Below are 20,138 nucleotides of genomic sequence, written 5' to 3'. Positions count from 1 at the left end.
CCTGCAAATATTCCATCACTGACTCTACTGAGGGTTTCAGCTTTCCAATCCTGACACAAAGCTTGTTGTCTGCCCAAAAGGGTTCAGTGCAGTTTTAATGAGAGCTGTTGGCTGCTCTGTTTCTGGACAGCACTCTGGTGTAGCACACTGGACAGCACTCTGAGGGTTCAGTGCAGTTTTAATGAGAGCTGTTGGCTGCTCTGTTTCTGTCCAGGTTGTAGGTCTCAGCACTCTGGACATGGCCACCCTCACTAAGCTCAGCATTCTTCCGCTTGGGCGCTTGTGTGGGCTGAGAGGCAGAAAGCCCTTTCCAGGGTTTCCCAAGGGGACCAATCAGGTCTTTCAGAAAATTAATTGATCTGCTCTTACTAGATCATCTGCCTTATTCCGTGGCTGCTGGTTCCCATGTTCAGGTTTCCCAGAGCTCAGGCAGGGCTGCTGACACATCCTTCTGACACTGGGTAAGAAATCCAAGGCACATCTCCAGTAAGACCTTCTCATCTGTCAGATTTACCTCCCTGGAGGTAAGAAGTTACAAATGGATGCGTATGTGCACATATGCTCTGTAACCCAGATATTTGCCATAGATTTTTTCAACATGACAATTTGGAATTGCAGATCATAAATATGCTGCAGTGATGATCCAGGAAAAGCCTAGAAAATTCAAGATGAAAAGGGGTATGAAATGCATCAGATGTGCTGGTTATTCTAACTTTTTTTTATTTAAAAAAGTGAAAAGACGAGTATTACCCACATGCCCTGGCTCCTGGCACCCAGAGGTGCTGCATGCCACACACAAGCTTTGCTCTAAGGACCAGGGCAAGTAGCATCCCTTGTCATGGGTTGGAAGGAAGTGGGGGCCGTGCCTAGTTCAGATTTTCATCTTCAGCAAGATGGTAAATCTTATATAAACCATGCATGAATCAAAACAGAAGTGCCTGCCCGGCTGCTGGGAAGTGACGCCACCGTGACTCATGTCATTCTGTTTAAAACAATCCTCCCCCTCACCTTCTCCCCTCTGTAGTGATGCACCTTGGTGGCTTTTCAGCACGCAGCACGGTGATGCTTTCCCATCTCTTCTACCCTCTTACACCACTTTTACACCATGGTGTTTTTCTCAGGTGACCTCTCCTGCCACCAAGCTCTCCCAAAGCACTCTCACAGATCAATTCAAGTACAACAAACAGCTTTATTTTCCTGGCATTATTTTCCTTTATTATTTTTTACACACCATAAAAACCATTGCAGGTTTTTTTTCACATTCACGAGATCTCCTGGAAATTATTGCCATTTCCCATACATATTATATATTAAAAAATACTAAAAAGGTCAACAGACAGAGACACTCATTCTGAACTCCCTGTGGACACAGAAGCCAATGTGAGCAAGACAAAAATATTTTTTTCTGGACAAAGGCTGACTAGAGGTGATCACACACTCTAAGCAAGTCACATAACACTGAAAAGACCACTTGTTTGACCATACACGATACACAGTGAGAACACTTGGGAAGGGATGGAGAAAAAGTTGTTTTGGAGCTGAAAGCTTGTCAGGTTTTTTTGGTGTGAAGTCCAGCAGTTACAGTGTTTTACAGCTGGGATGTGGATGTGATGAGGATTGTTGAGACATTCAAGTATTCTAGGGCTGTTCTTAAAAAACAGATGGGAGGATAATAGCTCAGCAGGGTAGCTGATGGACCTCAAGTCCCTGCTTTACTTAAATGCACATCCAGTACAAAGGCAAATACAGAAGTACAGGAAATGCCACACCTGAACGGACCCACTGGCCGGGGTTGGTATCCAGTTACACTGTGGACAATACCTGACACTTCGGAGGCTGGAGCACAAGAGGGGATGTTCACCTGGTTGTGCAGCAGTGTCCTGGAAAAGGTGCTCCCTCTCCCTACTCCAGCCCTTTGCTACCTGAAACATGACACAGGAGAGGGGAGGAGGAAAGCCAGAGAAGGATTTGAACAAATATTCACTCCTGCCACCTCTGTGGTTGCAAAGGTAGTGCTTCTCATTTTGCTTGCTTCCCTGCTGCTGCTGCTGTTTATTGCTTGAAACTTTAAGTGAGGGTCTTTTCAAAAATAAGATTGGAAGGAGATGGGAACTGAGAACATACTAAATGGATTTCTCATTGTTCCCCAGAAATCTGGAAATACAGTAGTGGGTGCACGTTGTGTGGTTAAAACCCTAAAAAAGCACTTTGTATTTTTTAAAAAAAGGACAATAAAAGTTCAGAAAACCTGCCATGCTTAGACCTCTTGCATCTTACAGTCACAGCATATGGGAAGTATGACCCATGACAACCACTCCATCTCAGAGTAAGTGGATGAAGTTTCTCTATTGCACATTCATGAAATGTTCCTGTTGGGGATCACAGTTTGGATCGGGACCACACCAGCTCCGGGCTGCCCACGGTGCTCAGCAGGACGAGGATGCTGTCATGGGGCTGAGCTTCAGCTGGTGCACAGGAGAGTGGATGGGCACAGAACTCAACACTGAGGTAGGAAAGGCAAAGCACGAGCCCTCAAAGTTTTTGCCTAAAGTCAGTTCCTCTGCAAAGAAAGACGCAGCTTCTCTCTTGCACGAGGTGACAGGGGGGCTGGGGGTGGAAGACAAGATCTCTGACTCATATTGCAGCAACTGGCCCATGAAACCGAAGTTGGGTGAGATCAGGCTGCGGCGCTGCTTGATGTAGTCAAAGGCTTCGTCCAGGCGCAGCTTCTTTGTCTTCATGAGATAGGCCATGCAGATGGTGGGGGAGCGCGAGATCCCCGCCTCGCAGTGCACCAGGATCTTGCCGCCCGCTCGCCTGACGTAATCTGGGGGAAAAGCCATTGCAGACATCAGCTGCTGTGGGGCATGGAGGGGACACTGGCACACCCAGCCTGGGGACACAGCCAGCCTACAGCAGAGAGAGGCCTGCTCTTCTCTTGGGTACTAGGGTGACATGGAGATTAAAAGACAAGGAGGACAAAACCCTGCTTGTGACAGACCTGAGCATGGTTTCAGAATCTGTGGATCTTGATTTAGTTCTTTTTGCATTTTTTAGGAAAGTCCATCCCTGTCTTCTTCATTGCGCCTACTTCTCTTTTGGAACAACTGGCATTCAAGAACATTGTGATGCAGGCAATGCTGTAGCTGCATTTCTCTGCCTGCAGCTCAAAATGTTGTGTAAAGCTAAGCCTGGCCAGCTCTCCCACTACCTGGTCACTCAAAAACTGCAGGGGCTGTCACCATCTTTGCTAGAAAAACAGGATTTTTCTTCAAAATCCTAATTCCCTGCTTGGCTGCAAACAGCAGTACCAGGAGGTACCCTTGGGTGGAGAGGCTGAGCTTAGTCCCTGGGGCCTCACCACAAAGCAGACAAGCACTGGTAGGCAGCTGCTAATTATAGCCTGGTTAAAGGATGCTTGGACTTAAGTCAGGATATAAAAGGCTTATGCAAAGCACCCATTTTACACAACAGGAGCCACTGTGGTTACTCACACAACACAATGATTGTTATTAAAGAGAATGTGCTTAAAATAAGCCCTTTCCACACAATAACACTGTTCAAAAAATAGACTTCTCTCTGCTCTATTGCCTTGAGCAACATGTTCAATCTCCAATTTATGGATAACTTTGAATGTAGTGCTCAGGGAAACACAGAGCTGAGGAAGTTATCATTTGCCTGCCTTCAATTGTCTACGAAGGGACTGCCACCACGACCAGTTATATTTAGCTACTGCACAAAATAAGGAAGACATGGATTTGAGTCATCCCCAGCATCTACACCACATGCCCAATTTTAAAAGAAAGTGAAAATTAAAGTTGTCCTCAAAATCTGGGAAATTTCTAACTGACTCGATATCTATCAGAAAGCGTTGAGGACAGGACAGAAAGGTGCCATAAATTATCATTTTCCTGAAAGGTGTGAGATGTCTGGGAAAGGGGAGGACTTAGAGAGCACCATCAGGTCAGGTTTTCATAATTCTGCCTGCACTGCTGAAGGACTCAAACTCAGCTGAGCAATGAGTCCAGTGAGTCTGTAACTGTGTTTTATTCTCTTTCTCTCTTGAATATTCCTGGAGAGCAACAGTACCAATTTCAACATGATCTCCACCCAGGCTAAGGCTCTTCCACCCCACAGAACCATGCTGTGCTTCTCAGGGAGAATCCTCTCCTGCGCTCCCTGGCACAGCTCGCCTTCGCTCACCCACTGAGCCCAACACAGGAAGGTTTGAAATGGAACAGCACAAACTTTTCTAAAGGCCTCCTCATTTTTTTGCATTGGGGTATTTGATTTAAGGGTGGGATACAGCATGATCAAAAGGAGGAATGTAAAGAGCTCTGTGATAAGGGTGGACAATGGATTTCTAGGACCCCACCTTTGGGATATCTCAGCACAGTAAGGCAATAAGTTGACTTTACTGACTGGTATGCAAGTCCAAGGAACTGGGGTTTCTTCCTTCACAAAATTCAGTAGACTTGAATTTTATTATAAAATTAACTAAATGGATTTTAATTGATTTTACATTTTAAATGAGTTTAAAATGCATGAATATCTGAAAATTTTTTCATTGGTACCTACCAATGAAGTCTATGGCTTCCTGGAAGTGAGAGCTGATGTCTGCTGTGTGGCTGTCCTCCACTGGGATCCACTTGTAGCAGTACTGGTCTTTGAAGGACTCTGAGCTTTTCCTGGAGACATTTAGCAGGGCTGTGATGTGCAGGTTAGCGAGAAACTCGCACTTGGAAGCGTGGTAGGCACTACCAAGGTAGAGAAAAGGCAGGATTTCAACTGGACCACCCTGGAAGAGAAGGAGCAGAAACATGTAATTCTTTTTTCAAAAGTCCTGAGACCCAAGAATGACCAAGAGAGCCCATGTGGGTGCCTGCTCCTTCCCTCTCTCACGTTTTTGGACCCCAGTACTGCTGTCCAATGAATCAGTGGCAAAGCCCAGGCAGGAAAAATGTTTTCATTGTCTTGTCCACATCTGCAGGGTACAAAGTCAGACCAACCTAATCATGTGCAGGATATTTGTGGCTTTCTTTAAAGTGCTGCCCCTTGCAGTGCACCCAGAGTGCTTTCATAGGTGGTGCCCATTCCCACTGAAATGGGGCAAGGCAGGGAGCCACATCCAGCAGGGAGGAAGATTAGGACAGAGGAAGAGGCTGCTTTGGCTCAGCCAGGGTTTTGCCCCTCTGGTCACATCTCCAAAAGTGAAACAAAGCAAAAAAACTGGACATAGGCTCATAGGCTCCCCATCCCCCTTCACCCCACACCTCTGTGGAGCACAGCACCTACTGCATCACCCACCCTGAGATGTCACCTCAGTTCCTCCTTCCTCAGCACAAGCAAAGGCTGCATGACGAGATGGCAAAGAAAAGCCACCATGTGACACAGCTTTCTGAGCTGGCAGGTAACTTTCCATGATGCACAGGAGCTGCTGCCACCCCCCAGCTGCACAAAACTGCCTTTCCACTCCCCCTGAGCTGCCCACATGGTGGGTTCCCATGCATCAGGGACAGCTGGCAGCCAGCCACGGCAGCAGGAGGGCACCTGGGGTAGGAGGTGCTCCCTGGAGAGCCCAGAGGCATCACAAGGGGACTCCCCTGAGCAGCAGGAAATGCACGCCCTGGCGGAAGCGCCCTGACCGCAGGGTGACATCTCGGAGCACACATCATCCCCGGGCTGGGTGGGCACACCGTGACTTCCTCTGTGGAAACCCCACTTTCCCAGCCCAGTGGTGGGCCTCGCTTCTCAGAGGCTCTGGCCTCTTGCCAGCCTCAAATTCCTCCTGAGATCTCAGAGGAGTCATGGGCAAAACGTGCTCCTTTGTCTGCTGGAAAAGTGACACTCCTGGCAGCCTCTCCCCTGCCCGTTCTGTCTCCTCTGGAGGCTGACAGCTCGCGCTGTCTGGGTGTGTGATAAGAGAGTTCGTAAATAGTTTTGGGGGCTAGATGCAGTGGTTTGCCTCCTTCTGTCTGATTTTGAAGCCAGGTGGAGGTGATGCTGACCACAAGGGCAGCTTATTCAGCTGACAGGCTATCAGCCCAGACTGTGACAACCATGGCAGCACCAGGCCCACTGACACCCTGCCAGCCTCCAGGAGAGCCTGGTGGCAGCAGGGAGAAGTCCCAAGGGGAGGGTCACCCACCACAGCCATGGCACACACCTGGTCATAAGCAGGTTTGTGGTTGGCACTCTGCTTCTCACAGTGGCTGGAAAGGTTTCTCTCTGCTTCCGTCCTCTCTGGGGAAATGAGTTTTCCATTCACGCAGCACTCAGGATATTGAGAATTAAAGGTTTCATATCCCCCTAGGGAAACAACAAAAAGAAGAAAATATGAATATTTGCCCTCCCAATGACTGGTTGAATTCAAGTGAAGGACAAAGGAAGCTCCAGCAGTGCAGTGGGATAGCAGTGCCCAGCAATGAGCTCCAGGGGAGTGTCAATGAAGGATAGTGCTCCTCTGGGAAAATGGGTTTGCTTAAAAGAATTTGGGCACCCAAGGAAAAACCTCTGATACCACTGACAATTATTAACTTGCCAAAACTCAGTGAATCCAGACTAAAGCTGTTAGCAAATGTAATTCTGTTGAGTCTAGCAACCATTAACTCCTGTACAGTGGGGACTAAACTCCCTCCCCCCAGGTTTTACGCACGAGCACTAATTCCAGCATTTGAGGCAGAGATTTCTGTACTCAGAATCATCTTTTCTAAACTTGTCATTAATATATTCACTAAAACAACACACAAAATATTTTATTTGCATTTTTAAATGGACATAAACACAAGAGGGGGATGCTTGCATGTGTCTCATTAATCACCACAATGCATGAAGACAGTGAAGTAATGAAGATGGTCCCACTGAAACCAATCTATTAAATAACAGCTATAAAACTTAATGAAATCCTGTGACAGCATTTGACAACTGAATAGCCCCACATGAGCTATTCTGCACCGTTAAGCACTGCGTTCATTTCGTTCAGTGTGCTGCTAATGAAAAGGAATTAATCCTATTATTACATTGTTACTCAAAGTTTGTCGTCAGCTAAATTGTTGCCTGTTTCCAGGCTGGGAATATTCTGCATGGAAGAACATTATCTCCAAAAAGTACCTGAATAAGTCAGGTAGCAGAAGCAGCCTGGAAACGTCAATGGTGAGCCACATGTCTGCCACCTGTGCTTTCTCAGAGCAGAAATGAATGGCTCCTGACCAGCGACATTCAATAATCCTTCAGCGTGGCCCTCGAGTAAACAAGGCTTGGACGGCAAAGCCTCCCGTTGTGATTCATTCACCTGCAACTGTTTCGCCCTGATAAGCTGTGTCCCTGCGGGTGCCCGGGTGCAAGGGAGGGTTTTGGAGCAAGGGAAGAGCTGAGGATCAGAGCAGCCCAGGATTCCCACCAGCCTCGCTGCCGGGCTGCCCGGTGCAGCCACCTCTGACAGCTCAGCCCACAGTGCCCGTGTCTCATCTGTTCGCAATGTTTGAGCAGTTGTGTGCTCAAATTCATGACGTGCTGCTGTCACCTACTCATTCCTGCGTGGAGTCCTCGTGTTGCAAGTGGCCAGCACGATCGAAGGCCTCTGAATGTGACGAAAGTCTGTTTTCCATGGCAGAGGGCAGGAGAGTGACCTTACAGCAAACGGGCACTCGGCACCTTTCCTCCTGCCCCCAGCCACATTCTGCCAGCTCATCCCAGAGCTCACAGCATGAGGCAGTGTCCAAGCAGTCAAGTGACCGTGGAGACCGTGGTGGTGGTGGTGGGAGGTGTTTGATAAAATGATATCTGCAACAACTGGGTTGAAAAAATGACATCCCTAGCAACTCACAGTGTGAAAAAACAACAAACACAAGAAGCTCTGTAGAATTCCCTGATCTCCAACTGCCCTTCATGGGGTGAATTTTTAATTCCCCTTGTTTTGCAAACAAACACAAGAAGCTCTGTAGAATTCCCTGATCTCCAACTGCCCTTCATGGGGTGAACTTTTAATTCCTCGTTTTGCGTAGCTGACCTTATCTTCCCCCAACTCCCCAGTCACTGGCATCACGTAGGAAAAATGTGTCCAGTTTATATAAATAGCCATGATCCTCATTTACACCCTATGTTGCTGTCTTTACACTTGAATGAACACAGAAATCTGCCCAAGCCAAACTTGCATGTGTGCTGACAGACATGCATGTCTCGTGTCTCTTGGGGCAGCTAACACATGCAGCTGGTGAATGGTTAATTACAAGCCTTGGGGATCAGGATATTTGCAGGCCATTCTTACAGTGAGTCATCTGCTCATCCCATCCTCCAGCAATCTCCTCTCTTCCCCCTCCCCACTCAGCCTACCTTCCCTGAGGTCATTTCTGCAAATACTCAATTGCTCATCGTGGAGAGCTGAGCTGCACTTCCCTTTTAATCGATAAGTAATAGAATCCTTATCAGCACCAAGGGAGGATCCGTTATTTTATCTTTTTTTTTCCCCTGACACACAACCACTCTCACTGTGCTGGGGATGAGCTCACCCAGAGTGAAACTGCACCTACTCAGATGAAAGATGTGACCCTGCAAGCCAGAAAGCAACGGAAGGAACAGGGCCTGGCATGCAATGCCTCAGTTCCAGATGCTCTCTCTGGGACCAGATCCTCAGCATCTTGATCACCTGGTGGTCTTGATGACCTCCTCATATCTTATTGCCACGAGACCCCCTTAGCACTTAAGTAGCCAACACCTCCTCCCAGCCCTCCATGCCTAGGGAGAGCAGGAATATAAGGGAAAACCTCAAGGAGGTTTTTTCCTGGTGGATTTACAGCCTATTATTTGCAAAGTTGGTAGCAGAGCCCTCCAAAGGACCCTTTCTCCTGATCAGTACAGTGTTCAAGGGTGATTTATATCCCCACTGTGCCAAGGATCTTCCCCCAGGGCAGCAGCTTCCTGGGGGTCCGTGGCCCCAGTGAATCACCAGTGCTGCCCACTGAGTCATGGGCCTGAACCTGCAGCCCCGAGCACTTCCAGAAAAGCAAAAGGAAACTGCAGCAGGAAACTTTCTCATACGCTGAGAGGAAATGTCTTTAGCCTCGAATCAACAGGCTTTCAAGATAAGACACTTCACAACTCACAAGATGTACAAAGCAGGGCCTACACCAACCCCTCACTCCGGATAAACTGCCCACAGCCACAGTCACCACTTCAAAGTGCAGGGCTGGTACATGAAGAGGAAAGGATGATCGTGTGGCCAAACAAGCAGTTTGAGAGTCAGCAGAGCTTAATTTGGCCCCTAGTTTACCACAGACTTCCACCCGTGACCCTGAAGATATTTCTTCATCTCTAGTTTAGTGCAGTCCCTAAGGATTTGAATGACACAGTGCCAGTATCTCTACCCTCCAGCAGCAGAATTTGTGCTTTTGGGGTGACTGTCAGATCCAGCAAAGGCTGATAGTGGCAGGACAGAACCCGGGTGGTGGAAACAGCCGGGGAGCATCCCCCTATCTCGGTACCAGGCAATACCCGGGCTGAAGGTGCCTCGGCCCCAGCGGGAGGTTGTTGCAGAAGGCTAAAGTTGGGTACCTCGGGTCAAAAACTAGTGCTAAAAGGCTTATTAAAAGTGAATTAACTGGCCCATTAGAACACAGGGGCAGGCTTTATTCAAGAAACATCGCCTGATTTTCCGCTCCCTTTTATGGCCTCATGGTGTGGCAAGGGGGTCTTTGGAAACTCCTTCCTCGGCCTGGTGCCGCTGCGTGTGCGGGGCTTTGGGGGGAGCGGCCCCGCCGGGCACGGCCCCGCTCCCGGAGCAGGAGGGGGCTGCGCTGGGAAAACCGAGGGGGCAGAAGGACAAAGGCTGCCAGAAGTGGGGGGAGGCAGGGGCGGAAGGACAGGGAAAGGGCGGGCTGCTATGCTCGCTATGCTATTTATCGTTTTATTAGCCCGGGTTACACCGAAGGAAAACAAAGAAGCGCAATCGAAGGGCTGTAATACACGTGAGGGGAGGAGGTATTTCTGTCCCCCGACGAGCCCCGGAGTTTCGCCTCTAGGTTTCCCTGCCAGAGTCCCGATGTGCCCGACGGAGAGAAACCTCTCCGCCCTCGGTGAGGGGCGGGCATCGGTCCCAGAGTTTCGGGCGCCCGGCACGGGCGTCCGTGTGTCACCGGGCGGAGAGCGAGTAGCGGTGGCCTCGTCCCTCCTCATATCCGCAGGGCTGCTTTTGTTTCCCACGCAGCGCCGATGCCTCTCCCCCTTTGATAAACTGCAACTTTTGCTGTTCTTTACTGATATTCTCTGCTTTCCCCTCGGCCTCTTAAACTCGTGGCGGGGGTGAGCGGAAAGGCATTTCGGCTCAGCCAGTAGAGTCTATCCGGGATTTATTTCCAGTAGGTGGAAAAGAAACAAAATCCCGGTGTTACCTCCCTGCCCTCCACCAATAATCAGGTTCACTGCAGGGCGGAGGAGAGGGAACGGGAGCCACTCGGGGCCGCCGCCAGCCAGGGGAGTTCTGCGGGCCGAGCGCGCCGCTGTCCCGCAGCCCCTGTCCCTCGGGTCCCCGCGACCCCTCTCACCTTTCAGGAAGCAGACCCTGGCCCCGGCCTCGGGCAGGCTGGAGAGCAGCGCGTTGAGGACGATCTGGGCCGTGCTGTCCTTCTTCAGCTTCTGCCAGTGGCCCGTGTCCTGGTCCAGCACCACCACGGCGGCCAGGCGCGCCGGCCCCGCCGCCCCCTCGGCGCCGGGCAGCAGCCGGGCTCGGGCCGCCGCGTCGGGCACCACGAAGTGGAGCGGCACGGCCCCGCCGCGGGCCCGCCGCATCACCACCGAGTTGAGGTTGACGTTGAGCGAGCCGCGGAGGCAGGAGGCCGAGTAGGACAGGTAGGGCCGGCAGTCCAGCACCAGGCAGCGGGAGGGCTCCTTCCGCAGCAGCTTCCGCAGCTGCCGGCAGTCGAGAGACGTGACTTTCATGCCGGCCGAGGGTCGCGCCCCGCCGCAGCCGAGGAAGGAGCGGAGAGAGCGGCAGGAGGGTGCCCGGTGCTAGCGCGGAGCCGGCGGCGATGGGACGGGACGGGAGGGACGGAGGCACCGCACCGAGCCCGGGCAGGGAATCCCGGCCGGCGCCGCGGGGCATTTATATGAATGGGAGGCCGGGCCGTGACGACACTGCCCATATAAGGGGAGTGACGCGCCCGCCTCCCAAACATGGGCATCCCCCGCCCCGCGCGCCGCCCCCTGGCGGGGATCCCCTCCCTCCCTAGCGGCGGTAGGTCAGCATCGGAGGCAGAGGAAGCTGAAAAACGCTGCAAAAATTCTCCACTCATCGGCTGGGGCTCATCCCGACATCACCCCCGCCCCCTCCCCAGCGCGTCAGGAGAGCAGTGAAGCGTGCCGGGGGGACGGAGGAGAAGGAAGGAAACAAGGGAGGAAGGGAGGAAGGAAGGAAGGGCAGCGCTGGGGCAAGCTTCTCACACCAGGTTGCGAATGGAGTTTCAGTTCCCTTTATTCCCCCCTCACTGTGTATCCTCGCCCCCAGAAAAGCCTGAGCCCAGGCAGACCTGCCTGCCAGAGCTCTGCTGCTCGCGGGATGGGAGCTGCCCGCTCCTAGATCCTCTCGGAAAGAGTTGGGTGCCCTGCTTAGGCCATGGTTTGCATTAAGGCAGCTTTGGAAGTGAGTGATCAGCGAGAACACTGATCCCCAGGTTGTTGCCTGGGGAACAACCCCGAGGATGCTGTTAGTTAGCCCAAGGTTTACAGCCTAAGGAACAAACAAAGAGTAGTGGACTGGGACAAAGCAAGATGTGTCATTTCTGCAAAATTAGTGAAAGCTCTGAAGCAATGGGGACAAGGATGAGATGGCAATAAATACAAAAATTGCTGCTATGGTTGTTTGAGGGGAGGGTCCCTTTCCCTGTGGCTGCAAGATTGTGTCTCAAGGACTTGCAAGACTTACACCACAGACCACTGACTGTGCCTGTGTCCAGAAGTCATGACACTAAGACACACAGGAATTAGGAAATTCAGCACTTGCCCTTTCATTCCTTTCATTGTAGACAGTTTTGTAAAGGCACCAAAACGATGAGTGGGAATTCCTAGAAGAAGTTAAGCAAAAGGGTGAACTCCAGTCAAGCTCATTAAAGCGCAGGCAGATGACAGTGCAGCTATCTAAGAGCAGCGTGTCATTTATTCTGATGGTGCCCTGAAAGAATGCTCACCTTAACAGCAGGCAGGAAGTGCCATCCCTGCCTCAAATTGCCTGCAGCTGAAACAGAGAAGCACAAAAGAGATTGTGCGAAGAAAACGTTCAAACTGGTTGAAAGAATGGCAACTACTGGTTTTGAAGCAACTCCTCCTCCTCTTCCTCTTTCAATTCCCCTACAATGCTCCCATCTGGCTCCTTCTAACCTGACCCCCCCCACTCCCCTCCTCTGAGTCAGCCAGGGTATGAGATGGAACAAAAATAGAAGTAGCTTGTGGGTAGGGGCAGATGTTCACAGCACATCTCAGCGTGGGTGTTGTCTTCACCTGGCCACTGCCATCACGGCAGCCTGGCTCCTTCCCTTGCCCTGCACCCACCCCGGGAGGCAGCTGGGCATTGTCAGAGCCACGTGGCTGGGTGAGACCCATGTCCCAGCACGGTTCCTGTCAGAACTGGATCACCACAGCTGTGCCAAAAGCCTTCTCATGGACTAGATGGGAAAGCTGGCATGGGCAGGGGTGCTGTCACCTAGTCCCGCTCACACAGGAAACATCCACACCACCTGAACACAGCCTGCCTTTCCTGCCTCTCAGCCCCCAGCTTCAGGGATCACTGTTTCCTCTCTGCTTGGGACTCAGAGCCCAGGAACAGCTCAGCTGGCAAACTGATCCCAGTGGGGCATAGGGAGGGGAAGAGGTGCTGTGAGCAGATGCTGGCGTGCTCCTCCCTCCTGAGAGGAAGGAGGGGGCCAGCACAGTCACAGTATCATTTCCTCTCAGGAAACCCAACTGAAATGTGGAGGGGTGAGAAAAAGAGCTTTTTCTCCTTCCACACTCCTGCCTGAAGTGATACCTCTGAAGCTGGGGCAAATTACCCTAACCCAGAAAATCAGTTCTCTGGGGAGTACCTGAAGTTTGGCCCGTGCGGGTGGCAGGGTGTATATCACTAGACCTGACCTGTAGCTGACCTTCCTCCTTTTCCACGCCTAATGCTGAGCATCCAAACAACTGCCCTTCAGTAGATTACAACTCTGCTTTTGTTTCTTAATGGAGTGAGTCACGACCACCTTTTTATTAGGAGAAAATAACAAGGCTAACAACAGCAGTACTAATGCTTCCTCTGCTGCAGGGTGCTGCATGCAGTGTCCCTGACTTCTCTGCCCACCAGCAAAATGTCTCAGCTGTCCTTGGAAACGGATGAGCAATCGGGGCTGATGCTGTCAGGGCTATGGGATGGACATGGATACTCTTTCCTGCTGGAGCAGCTCGGTCAGGTTCTCCCAGCCAGAAGAAAGAAAGGGGCTGGATTCCAGTAAATGGAAGTGGTTGAGTAAATTAAACCACTCTCTGCTTTAGGTAGGAAATTCCCCTCCTCCCTGCAGCATTTTACATCATTCCCACTAGGTTCTGCTGAATCTCTCTGCTCCTCCTCCCCCTTCCCCTGATAATCTCCCAGGCTCTTTTGGCCTTTGTCTTGGGTTTTTATCGGGACTTTCAGATCAGCTGGTCCTTTCCTTTTCTTCCAGGCTGTGTTTCCCCTAACCTAGCTCATTATTCCCTTCTCCTCCCCACCTCCTCTCGGCTCTTTGTTTCTGCCTGTTCTCGGCGATGCGAAGGGAAACTTTCTCACTGCAGCTGGGGAGTGGCCACTCCATCTCCCGAGGGTGCGGCTGGACCTCCACCAAGGGAACAGCATCCAGAAGGTATTGCCCAAGAGTAAAAAACTGCCTTTTGCAGAGAATAAAACTCAAAATGAGTTTTAAAAGGAGGCTTACATGAATAAATGAACACCATTTCCTGGGAAGCGAAAGAGACAGGCTCAGCCAAGTTTCTAGGGCTTGACTTGCCTCACCTGAGACATGGGATGCCCTGTTCTGGATGTTACAAATGCGCTTGTAACTCCAAAGAGTTAAGACCAAACCTCAGCAAGACCAAAGGTGAGAGAAAGCCAGTGAACTCCTGGAAAGGAGAATGAGAAGATGATACAGGAGATGGGTCAGGGAGGTGTTATAGAGTTATACCTGAATGCCATTGTGTCCTAGTCTGGGGCTTGAGCTGCACCATATCCCTGCTGGGAAACAATCCTGAACCCACATCCTCCTGTTGGTTGTGAAATGCAAGAAATTCCTCAGATGGACAAAGCATGGCACAAGGCAGCAGAGAAGATGGGTTGGCATTTCTTTAATGTTATTAAGCTTTCCATATCATCAGTTTCTAATTTTGGAGTGGCTGATGTCAAAACACTTACAGGACAAGCAATGAGATAGGTTTGTGCCAGTAAATGGAGAGCCTCAAGACACCGAAATTCATACCCAGGGCTAAGGTCAGCTGAGCAGTGGCAACAGGAGATTGTCAGACTGAGACCTCATTGGTGTCATGACTTGGTCACTCATGAAATAAAGTCTAGGATCTAAGATCAGATCATGAGCATTCATCTTGTTATTAATTTCTCTCAGCCAAAACAGAACACCTGTTGCCAAAAGCTGATTCTACAGGGTGAAAAGCACTGTCAGACACAGACAGGAGCTGCCTGCACTCAGCATTTCTGAAAATCAGACTGAAAGGGAATCTCAGTCTGACTCTGATTTTTACCTGACTCATGCCTATGTGACTGGGACTGCACTGACTGCTGTAAGCTGCTGTCAACAGCTACAGTCAGCAGTGAAAGAGGAATGAACCAAACCTCCTGTCACCTTTTAGAAACCTCTGTTCTTTCTGTTCCACTGGCTGGTGGCTTAACCCTGCATACAGATGGAAGATAATTTTTAAAACAGGGAATCCATCTATCTGCACAATCAAGTTTCAATTCCTCTGCTTGCCTGATATGGCCCACAGCACCATGAGCCATATTGGTGGAGCACTTGCCAGACCCAGTTATGAATGTAAAGAACCCGTCTTCCCATTTCCAACCACATACTATCCCTGGGGTAACTGCAGTAATTGCTTGCATGGGAAAATGATTTCTGTAGTTAGCTGCCTTTAATGAGAGACAAAGCCCTTTTGTTCTTTTATCAACTTGCCAGTTCTCATTTGTTCTTTTCTCTTCCTGCCACTGCTTCCCCACATGCATTTCTTGCCTTCTCATCCTGTCTCTTCCCTTTTCCTGGATGTATTTCCCAGGAACCTGCATAGGCAGATCTCCCTGCACTAACACAGCTATCACAGCTATCACCAGCCTGGCTGGGCTTTCACTCACGTCTCCCAGCTATTCCTGCCTTTCTGTACCCAACTAACCTGTCATATTGCAAGACCTTGTGTGTGGTTATTGCTTCTTTAGACTGTTGTGAGACACTGAGTAATGTAAAATATTCCTGCATGTGCAGTTTACTTGGCTATTAGGACAAGCATATATTGAAGGAATGCTGTATACTTCAGTCCAGATCTTTTGGAAGCAAATCTTATCGTGGCTGAATCTGATTCCCTCTGCCTTGGTCTTTCTGACTGACTCATTTCTTAAGCACCAGGTTGTTGCCTAGAGGCTATAATCACATAAGTATAATCCACTGCACAGTGTGTATTACTATGCCCACTCCACCAAGAATGAGTACAGCTCCTGGGTACAGAAATGACTTTTTAAGCTCAAAATGGAGCAGCTCACGCTTTTAGCTGAGAATGTTTTGGAGCCATTTCAGTAGGCTGCACAGATACAAGCAAACAAACACATTCAGTAAAATCCCATACACCTCTGTTATCTATAGCACTGCCAGTAACAAGAAAAAATCCCCACCCCGCAGCTCCTGCCTGTTTTCAGGGGTCTCCAGGCATGACACAGTCAGGACAGGGCAACCAGTGGGTCATGGTGCAGACTACAAACCACCTCACTTACTCCAGCACAAACATGGCATTGCACATCCCATGCCCAAGAAGTTCTTTATCCCACCTTTGCAAACAGAAAACACACAAAAAGTAGAGCTTGGCTTTGGTCTGCCTCAGGACATCACCCCAGATGGTGTTTCTGAGTGCTGTCTGGGTCTGCTCAGGGTATCTAGAAGGCAGCTGTGGGGAAAAGGGAAGCAGCTGGAGCCAGTGGGCTGGGGGAGGCTGGGCCCACCTGGAGCAGTGGAGGGGAAGCAGATAAAGCCTTTCCCAGCAGTGACACGGGTATGGCTTACAGGGAAGGCAAGGCAGCCACTGCAGGAGCAGGGAAGCTGAGTGCCAGCCCTGGGGTCACTCCCTGCAGCTCTCCATGACTGAGGGCTCCAGGAACAGGCTCATCAAAACTCTGCCCAGAAAGACTTAACAGAATCGATCCTGCCTTGGGTACAGGTGGGCTGGATGACCTTGCAAGGAGTCTTCCTACAAATCCCTGTTTTACAGGATTATGTGGGTCACGTTCAGGCACACATGCCTGTGACTTGGTAACTGTCCTAAAATTAAATGGCAAAGTAACTGAATTAATAACTCAATAAATTTATTTATTTCTACTGAGTGTCCTCTCTGTTCAAGTCGCTCTGTAGTTACTTCAAATATTACTCCCTCCCCTGACACTGAATCATCCAGAGAACAAAAAAATAATTTGAACAAAATATTTTTTTTCCCAAAATAAACCCAGTGAAATAAACTTGTAAAAGAGAGGAAATATTTTGTCTTTTATGTTCCTTTCTCCTAGGTATCTACTTACTTAACCCCATTTAAACTTTGTATCAGCTTATTACATCCGGTGAAAGTACACTACAGCTTATTAAAATTTAAAGCTGTTACTCCAAGGGAAAACACTGAAAGCTCTTTTATGGATTAGCCAAGCCGGCAGGATGTGGCTTCGACTTTGTATCCTTTTGATGGCACAGCTCACTTGAGCATCTTTATAAAATAAAACTTCCCCATCATTTTGGGCCCATAACAGTTTTCTTTGCACCAAAGTGTTTTGTGTGAGTAGGACTACATTCCACCCCTGTATTTCACAGGCAGAGTAAGAGGATGTCATATTTAAGGTAAGGTAAAATGGAAGTAAATGCCAGCAACAATGCCATTCATTTAAAAACAGAAGAGTGAAAAATAATGGATGATACCTACCATGCTTTTGCTCACCTCTGTCCTGTAGGGAGAACAAGATCTGAGACCATCAGGACAGGAGCAATGATCTCTATTGGTATTATCAGACACATAGTTGTACCCCTGCAGCACCTTGGTTTCTTCTAAGTCAACTTTGTATTGGAAACCCTTGCCAATACAATGCTGCTGCTTATAATATGAGCCTTCACCACAGTTTCCTACTGACAGAAAAGTCTGTGGGGTGACACAGCTGATTTCCTCTGCAGCTATGGCAAACAGCCTCTTGCACCAGAAACTGCCTTGCCCATGGGTGTGCAAACTGCACCCCAGCAAGCAGGGCTTGGGTCCTCAGTCCTGTGATCCTTCAGCTTCCAGCCCATTTAATCTCACTTCCTATTACCTCCTCCCTGAAGCTTGGGAGTCTGGAAGAAACCAGTGTATCAAATTTAAAAGGGGAATTTCCAGGTTTATTAAGGGTCTCTTGTGTATTAAAGAGAAAAAACCCTTCAAAGTCAATCCCTTCCCATTGCCCTGCCAAAGTTTGTCCTGGGAAATGACCGTTCTGACAGAGACAGATCACAGTGAAGGATCTCTAGGGCTACCTTACAGTCTGCAGGTAGCAGAGGGCCCCATCCTACAATCCTGATGAAGAAAGTAACAGTCAGTCCTTCAGAGCACGAGGAAAGTGTTCCCCCTATAAACTGCTGCTTGCTCCACCCCTTTTGCACCCAGCAGATTCAGCTTTGCTTTCCTTTTCCAAGATATCAGCAGAAAGGTTCCAGCACAGCTAGTGGCTGCCATGCTGGAGGGGCTGGACCATCCATCACCATCCCTCACTCCAGCTCTGGGGTGAGGAGTGTGATGTCTGGCTGAAGATCAGCACAAAGACATCACACTTCATATCACTGCAGCTGTTTGCTGCCTGACTGCGTGCTGGAGGTCCCATGGAATGTGGCTTTGGGGCTGCAAGCTTTATTAAATGGCAGTCTTTGTTATTCATGAACTGTGAACAGGGACTTCAGTCACTCAGCATCATGCTGGTCTCTGCCCACGTGCAGGAAAATCTAGAAATCCAGGGGTAGAAACTGTGCCTCAGTGCAAACTCACCATCCCATCAGTGCAAAACGAAGAGGGCATTCGGGCTGCTCTGGAAGCATCTGTGTAGGCAGAAGTTGACTCACAGGGAAAAAAAGGTGGGAAGAGAATGGGGCTGAGCTGGGAAACAATTTGTCACTTGCCAGAACATTTGTCCAGCATTGCTTAGAGTGATACTGGAAGTCCAGTTTAGGAGTGGGTGGCAAAGTGAACCTCCATGGCAGTTGCTCATCTCTCTTCCCACCAAACTCCTCCTCCAGGAAAGTGCAAAACGAAGAGGGCATTCGGGCTGCTCTGGAAGCATCTGTGTAGGCAGAAGTTGACTCACAGGGAAAAAAAGGTGGGAAGAGAATGGGGCTGAGCTGGGAAACAATTTGTCACTTGCCAGAACATTTGTCCAGCATTGCTTAGAGTGATACTGGAAGTCCAGTTTAGGAGTGGGTGGCAAAGTGAGCCTCCATGGCAGTTGCTCATCTCTTCCCACCAAACTCCTCCTCCTCCATGGCACAGAGATGAATGTTTCCTTTCCTGCACCCCTGGGGTCCCTCAGGAGCCCATTAACAGACAGTGCTCTGGGCAGCAGTGCTGTATCAGGAGTGTGCATTAAGGGCCAGTGTCCCAGTTGGGAAGGCTGCTTACTGGGACATGTCACTACCAAGACAGCAGTACTGCTTTGGGAATAGGGACATCTGACACATCTTCCACTGGCTGAATCACTGACAGTTTCAGTTGTTTACAACATATCCTTCATCTACCAGGAAAGGGAAAAATATATATTTGGACTAATTTGGAAAGACCTTGACCACCTGAACCCAAGGGCTTAAAGATAGACAAAGCCAGGTTTTCCTTTACAAATCATTCCACCAAGGGAGTTCAGTCCTAGAGAAACTCTTCACTGTGCAGATATGGCATTCCTGTCCTACTACTCAAGCCTACAGAAAACAGGCTGCTCAAGCTGCCACTCCTTTTTTTATCCTAACAACCCCAGAAGTGCCTACCCGTAAGGGACAACTAAAGCTTTTCCAGGAATAAAACACATTTGTGATATTGCAAGTCTGCTCCTGGGGCTGTGCCTGGCACCATGTTGAGCTATGAATGTATGGTGACAGGCACTCTTTTCCACATGAATCAGAACAGCACTCTCTGCATTCTAGCTAGCCAGAGATACCACCAGCCCATAGAGGTGTCCCACCAAGAGGCACACACATAGTGTGACACCTCTGAGCACAAACCTCCAGAAGCAGAGAGGGAAAGCAGAGACAGATGTGAAAACAATGGAGCTTCTTAGGGCTTACCTCTGCCTGGTCCCTTCTGGTGGTGTGGCAGCAAAGGATCCACAGAAGGACAGTAACAGGCTGAGACAGGCCTGGAGAATCTCAGCTCAGTGTGGCTTTCCTGTATGGTGACTCTACTTTGTCACAAGGTTAGCGTGACAAGACTGTCTTCATCTTCTCCTGATGTCTTTAAAGAGGGGAGAAATCATCCTCACTGCAGCAGGGAGAGCACAGAAGACAATTTGCATATTTTGGCAATACCCCAGTGTCATTCCTAAAGGCAGGTTTAAGTATCTGCTCCCCTCTCTCACTGTGGGCCCAAGTCCCCTCCTCAGGGTGTCCTGGGGCAGTACAGAGCTCCCTGCAGGGACCATGAGCAGAGGTGTGACGAGTGCTCCCTGCCAAGTGCAGACCTACAGTAGATTTGGGACAAGCCAGTGGAGTTTCTTTCTGATTGACACAGATTCTGCTGACATTTCCAGAGGCCTTGCCTTGACCAGCTCACACTTTGGCCCTCCTTTGCTCTTTCTGTGCTGCAGCTTTAAGCCCAGAGTGGTGAATTTGCCTGTGCTGGCCATTCACCTCAGTGTGGTGTAGGTGGCTCTATTTTAAGATAAT

The 20,138-nt window shown here is 49.6% G+C and overlaps 1 protein-coding gene across 1 annotated transcript; it reads right to left on the bottom strand.

Moving 5' to 3' along the window:
- Positions 1–1,188: 1,188 nt before the first annotated feature.
- On the bottom strand, positions 1,189–11,426 carry DUSP5 (dual specificity phosphatase 5). Its single transcript, XM_039709343.1, has 4 exons — positions 10,539–11,426; positions 6,167–6,309; positions 4,579–4,798; positions 1,189–2,827 (listed from the first exon to the last, which is right to left on the bottom strand). The coding sequence occupies exons 1-4, from the start codon at positions 10,930–10,932 to the stop codon at positions 2,427–2,429; spliced, it is 1,158 nt and encodes a 385-aa protein (XP_039565277.1). The 5' UTR covers positions 10,933–11,426; the 3' UTR covers positions 1,189–2,426.
- Between the last annotated feature and the right edge of the window lie 8,712 nt (positions 11,427–20,138).

The sequence above is a fragment of the Passer montanus genome, unplaced genomic scaffold (assembly GCF_014805655.1).
Source record: "Passer montanus isolate IOZ18808 unplaced genomic scaffold, ASM1480565v1 scaffold21, whole genome shotgun sequence".
In the NCBI taxonomy this organism is placed as follows: domain Eukaryota; kingdom Metazoa; phylum Chordata; class Aves; order Passeriformes; family Passeridae; genus Passer; species Passer montanus.
This window is presented reverse-complemented; position numbering and strand designations above follow the sequence as displayed.